This window comes from Oncorhynchus keta, chromosome 34, assembly GCF_023373465.1.
Source record: "Oncorhynchus keta strain PuntledgeMale-10-30-2019 chromosome 34, Oket_V2, whole genome shotgun sequence".
Lineage (NCBI taxonomy): Eukaryota > Metazoa > Chordata > Actinopteri > Salmoniformes > Salmonidae > Oncorhynchus > Oncorhynchus keta.
This window is the reverse complement of record NC_068454.1, coordinates 80,527,167-80,540,137: the sequence shown is the minus strand read 5'-3', so window position 1 is coordinate 80,540,137 and position 12,971 is coordinate 80,527,167. Positions and strand designations below refer to the sequence as shown.

Here is a 12,971-nt window from a genome sequence, read left to right as displayed (position 1 = left end):
AATTAGTGGATGTCCATCATTCATTTCATATGATATCTTACAAATTGCAATTTGTACAATATGTTATTTTTGCAATTCTTACAATATGCTACAAAATTGCAAACGTATCATATGTTACAAAATCCTAACAGTAACATTAGCTAGGTGGTTAACAATGCCATAGGCTAGGGGTTAGTGTTAAGGTTAGGAGTTAGGTTAAGGTTAGGGTCAGGGAAAGGGTTAGCTAACATGCTAAATAGTTGCAAAATAGATCAAAAGTCATAAGAAGTTGCAAAATTGGTAATTCGTTAAAATGCTAAAGTTGTCCGTGATGAGATTCGAAATGCAACTTTTGGGTTGCTATACTTTTGCGTTATATTCCCACCCATCAACCTTCAAATTAAACCACCCATCCACCTGGACCAACCACCCTACTTTAGTTTTTGCCTTAAGTAATCTTCTGTCTTATGTAACCATACCAAACCATAACAAACTCATTTGAATATCCCCGATTTACATTTACTATGTTACGTCTAGTCTATGAGACCAGGCTGTTAAACACAACACGGACAGCCAATCCAGCTCGACTCGACTCCCAAGTATACCTGGAGATTTTACACACGAATAAAAACTATGTCTGTACTGAGAAGACCTGACGGAACCATGACAGGTACTGAGTGAAGAATTAATAACGGAATATCAAGAAAAGAACACTGCGTGTGTTCCGGAGGCATTCGCAGTTCGAGTGAGCACCTTTTGGTTCGGAGCGCACACGTACGCACGCATCTGAGCAGCGATGGGCGCTTGGACGCTGCTGCTGTGCCTACTCGCCATTGTCAGAGGTGAGTAAATTGTCTGTCGAGGCTTTGTTAATGGCTCGCAGGAGCCGGGAATGATGCGCTTTTGTGTGGCTCTTCTCGGTACGACCACGAGGTGCTGAAAGCACCATACATTAGTCTTCTATAGATTTAATGGAAGGATGCTTTGAGGGAGGGATAGTTGGATAAAGGGAGAGGAGAAGACAAGATAGAGATAATGACCGTTTCATTGCTGTGTCACCATCGTTCTCCTAACGTCTCTGTGTGAGTACGTACTAGGCTACAACGGAATGATGATGTTAGGGAGAAATGATACATCATAACTGCATTACGTTATGCGCTCAACTGGGGTGATCTTTTATGACAACATTACTGAAGGCAACCAGGAAGACAATATTTCTCTTTATGCTACGCGTTCATATATTGTAGAATGCAATACAACGGAGAAGGCGAGTTCCCCTCCTACAATAAAAGACGCGTTGAATCCTATACCCAAGCAGTCCATGATTATTGAGTCCCCATTACTGTGTGGATATGTCTTCCTTTCTATTGAGAGAATGTTTTTCCCATCGACATAGCCTTTTAGTCTATATTTCTTATCCATTATAATGACGTTACGTGACTGATAATGGAAGATTATGTGTCACTGTATAGCTGGCCTGGCTTATAGTACACAGATCAAGTAACATTATCACCCCAGTGTGGGATCCAAGGTTAGATGTATGATTTACACACACACACACACACACACACACACACACACACACACACACACACACACACACACACACACACACACACACACACACACACACACACACACACACACACACACACACACACACACACACGTGGCAGCAGGTAGCCTAGCGGTTAGAGCGTTGGGCCAGTAACTGAAAGGTTGCTACTTATAACTGAACCGACAAGGTAAAAAAAATCTGTTGATGTGCCCTTGAGCAAGGCACTTAACCCTAATTGCACCAGGGACACCGTTGGTAATGGCAGACCCTGGCCGTGACTCCACTCTCTGAGGGTGTCTCAATATGGACGTGTACTTAAATATAAGCACTCACATGGCCCACACATACACACATACACACAAACACACATACACCCATACACACAAACACACATACACCCATACACACAAACACACATACACCCATACACACAAACACACACATCATACACACAAACACACATACACCCATACACACAAACACACATACACACATAGCCCCACAGTGGACGTGTCATAAAACCGAGCAGTCAAACATGGAAATGGTTCGCTCTCGTGTAAATCTCTCTCAGACAAGGAGACTTTTATCTATATATTCAGCTCTATTTACTCTCGGATTCCAAAATGCTAATTAGCATCAAGTAGACATCATGACTACAAATCCCTGCAAGCTCTTGCACGTAGACTACACATCCCTGCAAGCTCTTGCACGTAGACTACACATCCCTGCAAGCTCTTGCACGTAGACTACACATCCCTGCAAGCTCTTGCACGTAGACTACACATCCCTGAAAGCTCTTGCACGTAGACTACACATCCCTGCAAGCTCTTGCACGTAGACTACACATCCCTGCAAGCTCTTGCACGTAGACTACACATCCCTGAAAGCTCTTGCACGTAGACTACAAATCCCTGCAAGCTCTTGCACGTAGACTACAAATCCCTGAAAGCTCTTGCACGTAGACTACAAATCCCTGCAAGCTCTTGCACGTAGACTACAAATCCCTGCAAGCTCTTGCACGTAGACTACAAATCCCTGAAAGCTCTTGCACGTAGACTACACATCCCTGAAAGCTCTTGCACGTAGACTACAAATCCCTGCAAGCTCTTGCACGTAGACTACAAATCCCTGCAAGCTCTTGCACGTAGACTACAAATCCCTGAAAGCTCTTGCACGTAGACTACAAATCCCTGCAAGCTCTTGCACGTAGACTACAAATCCCTGCAAGCTCTTGCACGTAGACTACACATCCCTGAAAGCTCTTGCACTTCATCTCTAGCTGACACGTTTGCTGTCAGCCAGCTATATGAATAAGTTGGCATAGTGTTAGAATGCACTGCTGTATTAAAGCAATTGAGAACTAACTTGTTGACATGTTCTGTTGCAGATTCAAAGCCAGATGAACTCATTGCAGAATGTATCCATAATCATGAATGAATAAGCATATTGTTTTTACCAGAATGCACCAGTCACCCATCAATCACGTCAAACACCTGTGAGAGCGGAATTACAAGATGGTGTTATAATACTGTTATTGCATCAAATGGTTGTTTTGTGGAATAGAATAGGGGTCTTATAACACTGTCATCTGGGCATGGTCTTCTGAATTGGGCCTCTGGGGGCTCAATGCTGACCGTGGATTTACCATACCTTTGGTGATAAAACCTAAAGAACGCATTCCATAGCATGAGTTGGTGTTTGTGTGCTGGGAGGTACCAGGATAGAGATGGCTCCTGTATGGATAATGATGAGAGGAACTTTGTTTTGGGGGGCCAGACCCTGGTTTCCACACAATAAGAACAGTCTTTACAGCAAATACTGTCTACTGTCCATTTATTTGATGCAAATCCTAACCTTGTGACCCGGCGCCGACAGAGATGGCCGCCTCGTTTCGCGTTCCTAGGAAACTATGCAGTTTTTTGTTTTTTTTACGTGTTATTTCTTACATTAGTACCCCAGGTCATCTTAGGTTTCATTACATACAGTTGAGAAGAACTACTGAATATAAGATCAGCGTCAACTCACCATCAGTACGACCAAGAATATGTTTTCCGCGACGCGGATCCTGTGTTCTGCCTTACAAGCAGGTCAACGGAATGGATCGCATGCAGCGACCCCCCAAAAAAACGACTTCGTAAAAGAGGGAAACGTAGCGGTCTTCTGGTCAGACTCAGGACACTGGCACATCGCGCACCACTACCTAGCATTCTTCTTGCCAATGTCCAGTCTCTTGACAACAAGGTTGATGAAATCCGAGCAAGGGTAGCATTCCAGAGGGACATCAGAGACTGTAACATCCTCTGCTTCACCGAAACATGGCTCACTGGGAAGACGCTATCCGGGGCGGTGCAGCCAACGGGTTTCTCCACGCATCGCGCAGACAGAAACAAACATCTTTCTGGTAAGAAGAGTGGCGGGGGCGTATGCCTCATGACTAACGAGACATGGTGTGATGAAAGAAACATACAGGAACTCAAATCCTTCTGTTCACCTGATTTAGAATTCCTCACAATCAAATGTAGACCGCATTATCTACCAAGAGAATTCTCTTCGATTATAATCACAGCCGTATATACCCCCCCCCCCAAGCAGACACATCGATGGCTCTGAACAAACTTTATTTAACTCTTTGCAAACTGGAAACCATTTATCCGGAGGCTGCATTCATTGTAGCTGGGGATTTTAACAAAGCTAATCTGAAAACAAGACTCCCTAAATTTTATCAGCATATCGATTGCGCAACCAGGGGTGGTCTGTCCAACGCTGGTCCGACCAAGCTGACTCCACACTCCAAGACTGCTTCCATCACGTGGACTGGGACATGTTTCGTATTGCGTCAGATAAAAATATTGACGAATACGCGGATTCGGTGTGCGAGTTCATTAGAACGTGCGTTGAATATGTCGTTCCCATAGCAACGATAAAAACATTCCCAAACCAGAAACCGTGGATTGATGGCAGCATTCGCGTGAAACTGAAAGCGCGAACCGCTGCTTTTAATCAGGGCAAGGTGTCTGGTAACATGACCGAATATAAACAATGCAGCTATTCCCTCCGCAAGGCTATTAAACAAGCTAAGCGTCAGTACAGAGACAAAGTAGAATCTCAATTCAACGGCTCAGACACAAGAGGCATGTGGCAGGGTCTACAGTCAATCACGGACTACAAGAAGAAACCCAGCCCAGTCACGAACCAGGATGTCTTGCTCCCAGGCAGACTAAATAACTTTTTGCCCGCTTTGAGGACAATACAGTGCCACTGACACGGCCTGCAACGAAAACATGCGGTCTCTCCTTCACTGCAGCCGAGGTGAGTAAGACATTTAAACGTGTTAACCCTCGCAAGGCTGCAGGCCCAGACGGCATCCCCAGCCGCGCCCTCAGAGCATGCGCAGACCAGCTGGCCGGTGTGTTTACGGACATATTCAATCAATCCCTATACCAGTCTGCTGTTCCCACATGCTTCAAGAGGGCCACCATTGTTCCTGTTCCCAAGAAAGCTAAGGTAACTAAGCTAAACGACTACCGCCCCGTAGCACTCACTTCCGTCATCATGAAGTGCTTTGAGAGACTAGTCAAGGACCATATCACCTCCACCCTACCTGACACCCTAGACCCACTCCAATTTGCTTACCGCCCAAATAGGTCCACAGACGACGCAATCTCAACCACACTGCACACTGCCCTAACCCACCTGGACAAGAGGAATACCTATGTGAGAATGCTGTTCATCGACTACAGCTCGGCATTCAACACCATAGTACCCTCCAAGCTCGTCATCAAGCTCGAGACCCTGGGTCTCGACCCCGCCCTGTGCAACTGGGTACTGGACTTCCTGACGGGCCGCCCCCAGGTGGTGAGGGTAGGCAACAACATCTCCTCCCCGCTGATCCTCAACACGGGGCCCCACAAGGGTGCGTTCTGAGCCCTCTCCTGTACTCCCTGTTCACCCACGACTGCGTGGCCACGCACGCCTCCAACTCAATCATCAAGTTTGCGGACGACACAACAGTGGTAGGCTTGATTACCAACAACGACGAGACGGCCTACAGAGAGGAGGTGAGGGCCCTCGGAGTGTGGTGTCAGGAAAATAACCTCACACTCAACGTCAACAAAACTAAGGAGATGATTGTGGACTTCAGGAAACAGCAGAGGGAACACCCCCCTATCCACATCGATGGAACAGTAGTGGAGAGGGTAGCAAGTTTTAAGTTCCTCGGCATACACATCACAGACAAACTGAATTGGTCCACTCACACTGACAGCGTCGTGAAGAAGGCGCAGCAGCGCCTCTTCAACCTCAGGAGGCTGAAGAAATTTGGTTTGTCACCAAAAGCACTCACAAACTTCTACAGATGCACAATCGAGAGCATCCTGGCGGGCTGTATCACCGCTGCTCCGCCCTCAACCGTAAGGCTCTCCAGAGGGTAGTGAGGTCTGCACAACGCATCACCGGGGGCAAACTACCTGCCCTCCAGGACACCTACACCACCCGATGTTACAGGAAGGCCATAAAGATCATCAAGGACATCAACCACCCGAGCCACTGCCTGTTCACCCCGCTATCATCCAGAAGGCGAGGTCAGTACAGGTGCATCAAAGCTGGGACCGAGAGACTGAAAAACAGCTTCTATCTCAAGGCCATCAGACTGTTAAACAGCCACCACTAACATTGAGTGGCTGCTGCCAACACACTGTCATTGACACTGACCCAACTCCAGCCACTTTAATAATGGGAATTGATGGGAAATGATGTAAATATATCTCTAGCCACTTTAAACAATGCTACCTTATATAATGTTACTTACCCTACATTATTCATCTCATATGCATACGTATATACTGTACTCTATATCATCGGCTGCATCCTTATGTAATACATGTATCACTAGCCACTTTAACTATGCCACTTTGTTTACTTTGTCTACATACTCATCTCATATGTATATACTGTACTCGATACCATCTACTGTATGCTGCCCTGTACCATCACTCATTCATATATCCTTATGTACATATTCTTTGTCCCCTTACACTGTGTATAAGACAGTAGTTTTGGAATTGTTAGTTAGATTACTTGTTGGTTATCACTGCATTGTCGGAACTAGAAGCACAAGCATTTCGCTACACTCGCATTAACATCTGCTAACCATGTGTATGTGACAAATAACATTTGATTTGATTTGATTCCACACCATCTGTTGTTTGTCATGTAGACTAAGGGGGTGTATCTTTGCTATACAATATATTTGTTTCGTTTGTGTCGGGGCTCTCAACGAATCATATAAGGGTGGTTCGTTGACCAGCCATCACTATTGCAGGGTACTCACATCATTAACTTGTGTGTGTGGTGTGACCTGCTTTCCTTATTACTAAGTGAATTAAGATTAGTTTATGTATAAATCTGACTTGTGTGATGAGTATTGTCTCTCCTCATTTGATAATAAAGAAATAACTACCACACACCTTAACTCCAACAATTCAATTGTTTTAATGAAATCTAAATAGTAAACGATGCATGCATGTGCCTTTTATACATAACATATAAACATCTGAATGTAAGTAATGAGGAAATTATTTCTTCATCAATGGCACAAACCTGGGACATCTAAGAGCACCATATGAACTATTATTCCTATCAGAGAACACACTTTTCTATTTTAGGAATTAGACCAGCACAAATAACACCATGTAAAACAGCATATTGTAATTTTTGGTTGGTGAGTTACAAATGTAGAAACAACTGAAGGTGTAAGGTAGCTTTTATATAAAATACTAGGTCAACTCCAGCAGAATGAGAAACACACTGAACAGACTCAAAACAAGGAAGCCATGCCTAAACACAGCTATATCAACACCCTTCTAGTGTAACAGGTCCATGTAGCCATGCCTAAACACAGCTATATCAACACCCTTCTAGTCAATGTAACAGGTCCATGTAGCTATGCCTAAACACAGCTATATCAACACCCTTCTAGTGTAACAGGTCCATGTAGCCATGCCTAAACACAGCTATATCAACACCCTTCTAGTGTAACAGGTCCATGTAGCCATGCCTAAACACAGCTATATCAACACCCTTCTAGTGTAACAGGTCCATGTAGCCATGCCTAAACACAGCTATATCAACACCCTTCTAGACAATGTAACAGGTCCATGTAGCCATGCCTAAACACAGCTATATCAACACCCTTCTAGTGTAACAGGTCCATGTAGCCATGCCAAAACACAGCTATATCACACCCTTCTAGCTATATCCATGTAGCCATGCCTAAACACAGCTATATCAACACCCTTCTAGTGTAACAGGTCCATGTAGCCATGCCTAAACACAGCTATATCAACACCCTTCTAGTGTAACAGGTCCATGTAGCCATGCCTAAACACAGCTCCATATCAAACACAGCCAACACCCTTCTAGTGTAACAGGTCCATGTAGCCATGCCTAAACACAGCTATATCAACACCCTTCTAGTGTAACAGGTCCATGTAGCCATGCCTAAACACAGCTCCATATCAACACAGCCAACACCCTTCTAGTCAACACCCTGTGTAACAGGTCCATGTAGCCATGTCTAAACACAGGTCCATGTAGCCATGCCCAAACACTGCTATATCAACACCTTCTAGTGTAACAGGTCCATGTAGCCATGCCTAAACACAGCTATATCAACACCCTTCTAGTGTAACAGGTCCATGTAGCCATGCCTAAACACAGCTATATCAACACCCTTCTAGTCAATGTAACAGGTCCATGTAGTCATGCCTAAACACAGCTATATCAACACCCTTCTAGTGTAACAGGTCCATGTAGCCATGCCTAAACACAGCTATATCAACACCCTTCTGGTCAATGTAACAGGTCCATGTAGCCATGCCTAAACACAGCTATATCAACACCCTTCTAGTGTAACAGGTCCATGTAGCCATGCCTAAACACAGCTATATCAACACCCTTCTAGTGTAACAGGTCCATGTAGCCATGCCTAAACACAGCTATATCAACACCCTTCTAGTGTAACAGGTCCATGTAGCCATGCCTAAACACAGCTATATCAACACCCTTCTAGTCAATGTAACAGGTCCATGTAGCCATGCCTAAACACAGCTATATCAACACCCTTCTGGTCAATGTAACAGGTCCATGTAGCCATGCCTAAACACAGCTATATCAACACCCTTCTAGTGTAACAGGTCCATGTAGCCATGCCTAAACACAGCTATATCAACACCCTTCTAGTGTAACAGGTCCATGTAGCCATGTCTAAACACAGCTATATCAACACCCTTCTAGTCAATGTAACAGGTCCATGTAGCCATGCCTAAACACAGCTATATCAACACCCTTCTAGTCAATGTAACAGGTCCATGTAGCCATGCCTAAACACAGCTATATCAACACCCTTCTAGTGTAACAGGTCCATGTAGCCATGCCTAAACACAGCTATATCAACACCCTTCTAGTGTAACAGGTCCATGTAGCCATGCCTAAACACAGCTATATCAACACCCTTCTAGTCAATGTAACAGGTCCATGTAGCCATGCCTAAACACAGCTATATCAACACCCTTCTAGTGTAACAGGTCCATGTAGCCATGCCTAAACACAGCTATATCAACACCCTTCTAGTGTAACAGGTCCATGTAGCCATGCCTAAACACAGCTATATCAACACCCTTCTAGTGTAACAGGTCCATGTAGCCATGCCTAAACACAGCTATATCAACACCCTTCTGGTCAATGTAACAGGTCCATGTAGCCATGCCTAAACACAGCTATATCAACACCTTTCTAGTGTAACAGGTCCATGTAGCCATGCCTAAACACAGCTATATCAACACCCTTCTAGTCAATGTAACAGGTCCATGTAGCCATGCCCAAACTGCTATATCAACACCCTTCTAGTCAATGTAACAGGTCCATGTAGCCATGCCTAAACACAGCTATATCAACACCCTTCTAGTGTAACAGGTCCATGTAGCCATGCCTAAACACAGCTATATCAACACCCTTCTAGTGTAACAGGTCCATGTAGCCATGCCTAAACACAGCTATATCAACACCCTTCTAGACAGTGTAACAGGTCCATGAAGCCATGCCTAAACACAGCTATATCAACACCCTTCTAGACAATGTAACAGGTCCATGTAGCCATGCCTAAACACAACTATATTAACACCCTTCTAGTCAATGTAACAGGTCCATGTAGCCATGCCTAAACACAGCTATATCAACACCCTTCTAGTCAATGTAACAGGTCCATGTAGCCATGCTTAAACACAGCTATATCAACACCCTTCTAGACAGTGTAACAGGTCCATGAAGCCATGCCTAAACACAGCTATATCAACACCCTTCTAGTGTAACAGGTCCATGTAGCCATGCCTAAACACAGCTATATCAACACCCTTCTAGTGTAACAGGTCCATGTAGCCATGCCTAAACACAGCTATATCAACACCCTTCTGGTCAATGTAACAGGTCCATGTAGCCATGCCTAAACACAGCTATATCAACACCCTTCTGGTCAATGTAACAGGTCCATGTAGCCATGCCTAAACACAGCTATATCAACACCCTTCTAGTGTAACAGGTCCATGTAGCCATGCCTAAACACAGCTATATCAACACCCTTCTAGTCAATGTAACAGGTCCATGTAGCCATGCCTAAACACAGCTATATCAACACCCTTCTAGTCAATGTAACAGGTCCATGTAGCCATGCTTAAACACAGCTATATCAACACCCTTCTAGTGTAACAGGTCCATGTAGCCATGCCTAAACACAGCTATATCAACACCCTTCTAGTGTAACAGGTACATGTAGCCATGCCTAAACACAGCTATATCAACACCCTTCTAGTCAATGTAACAGGTCCATGTAGCCATGCCTAAACACAGCTATATCAACACCCTTCTAGTCAATGTAACAGGTCCATGTAGCCATGCCTAAACACAGCTATATCAACACCCTTCTGGTCAATGTAACAGGTCCATGTAGCCATGTCTAAACACAGCTATATCAACACCCTTCTAGTGTAACAGGTCCATGTAGCCATGCCTAAACACAGCTATATCAACACCCTTCTAGTGTAACAGGTCCATGTAGCCATGTCTAAACACAGCTATATCAACACCCTTCTAGTCAATGTAACAGGTCCATGTAGCCATGCCTAAACACAGCTATATCAACACCCTTCTAGTCAATGTAACAGGTCCATGTAGCCATGCCTAAACACAGCTATATCAACACCCTTCTAGTGTAACAGGTCCATGTAGCCATGCCTAAACACAGCTATATCAACACCCTTCTAGTCAATGTAACAGGTCCATGTAGCCATGCCTAAACACAGCTATATCAACACCCTTCTAGTGTAACAGGTCCATGTAGCCATGCCTAAACACAGCTATATCAACACCCTTCTAGTGTAACAGGTCCATGTAGCCATGCCTAAACACAGCTATATCAACACCCTTCTAGTCAATGTAACAGGTCCATGTAGCCATGCCTAAACACAGCTATATCAACACCCTTCTAGACAATGTAACAGGTCCATGTAGCCATGCCTAAACACAGCTATATCAACACCCTTCTAGTCAATGTAACAGGTCCATGTAGCCATGCCTAAACACAGCTATATCAACACCCTTCTAGTGTAACAGGTCCATGTAGCCATGCCTAAACACAGCTATATCAACACCCTTCTAGTGTAACAGGTCCATGTAGCCATGCTAAACACAGCTATATCAACACCCTTCTAGTGTAACAGGTCCATGTAGCCATGCCTAAACACAGCTATATCAACACCCTTCTAGTGTAACAGGTCCATGTAGCCATGCCTAAACACAGCTATATCAACACCCTTCTAGTGTAACAGGTCCATGTAGCCATGCCTAAACACAGCTATATCAACACCCTTCTAGTGTAACAGGTCCATGTAGCCATGCCTAAACACAGCTATATCAACACCCTTCTAGTGTAACAGGTCCATGTAGCCATGCCTAAACACAGCTATATCAACACCCTTCTAGTGTAACAGGTCCATGTAGCCATGCCTAAACACAGCTATATCAACACCCTTCTAGTGTAACAGGTCCATGTAGCCATGCCTAAACACAGCTATATCAACACCCTTCTAGTGTAACAGGTCCATGTAGCCATGCCTAAACACAGCTATATCAACACCCTTCTAGTGTAACAGGTCCATGTAGCCATGCCTAAACACAGCTATATCAACACCCTTCTAGTCAATGTAACAGGTCCATGTAGCCATGCCTAAACACAGCTATATCAACACCCTTCTAGTCAATGTAACAGGTCCATGTAGCCATGCCTAAACACAGCTATATCAACACCCTTCTAGTGTAACAGGTCCATGTAGCCATGCCTAAACACAGCTATATCAACACCCTTCTAGTGTAACAGGTCCATGTAGCCATGCCTAAACACAGCTATATCAACACCCTTCTAGTCAATGTAACAGGTCCATGTAGCCATGCCTAAACACAGCTATATCAACACCCTTCTAGTGTAACAGGTCCATGTAGCCATGCCTAAACACAGCTATATCAACACCCTTCTAGTGTAACAGGTCCATGTAGCTATGCCTAAACACAGCTATATCAACACCCTTCTAGTCAATGTAACAGGTCCATGTAGCCATGCCTAAACACAGCTATATCAACACCCTTCTAGTGTAACAGGTCCATGTAGCCATGCCTAAACACAGCTATATCAACACCCTTCTAGTCAATGTAACAGGTCCATGTAGCCATGCCTAAACACAGCTATATCAACACCCTTCTAGTGTAACAGGTCCATGTAGCCATGCCTAAACACAGCTATATCAACACCCTTCTAGTCAATGTAACAGGTCCATGTAGCCATGCCTAAACACAGCTATATCAACACCCTTCTAGTGTAACAGGTCCATGTAGCCATGCCTAAACACAGCTATATCAACACCCTTCTAGTCAATGTAACAGGTCCATGTAGCCATGCCCAAACACAGCTATATCAACACCTTTCTAGTGTAACAGGTACATGTAGCCATGTCTAAACACAGCTATATCAACACCCTTCTAGTGTAACAGGTCCATGTAGCCATGTCTAAACACAGCTATATCAACACCCTTCTAGTGTAACAGGTCCATGTAGCCATGCCTAAACACAGCTATATCAACACCCTTCTAGTGTAACAGGTCCATGTAGCCATGCCTAAACACAGCTATATCAACACCCTTCTAGTCAATGTAACAGGTCCATGTAGCCATGCCTAAACACAGCTATATCAACACCCTTCTAGTGTAACAGGTCCATGTAGCCATGCCTAAACACAGCTATATCAACACCCTTCTAGTCAATGTAACAGGTCCATGTAGCCATGCCTAAACACAGCTATATCAACACCCTTCTAGTCAATGTAACAGGTCC

At 44.4% G+C, this 12,971-nt stretch overlaps 1 protein-coding gene across 50 annotated transcripts in view; it reads left to right on the top strand.

Moving 5' to 3' along the window:
- Window positions 1–572: 572 nt before the first annotated feature.
- Window positions 573–12,971, top strand: part of LOC127915341 (neuronal acetylcholine receptor subunit beta-2-like) — a 61,262-nt gene continuing 48,863 nt past the window's right edge. For all 50 annotated transcript variants that reach the window (XM_052495400.1, XM_052495411.1, XM_052495402.1 and 47 more), the window contains exon 1: window positions 573–821. In XM_052495400.1, coding sequence (XP_052351360.1) covers window positions 776–821 — 46 coding nt within the window. In that variant the 5' untranslated portion in view covers window positions 573–775. The remainder of the gene's footprint in view (window positions 822–12,971) is intronic.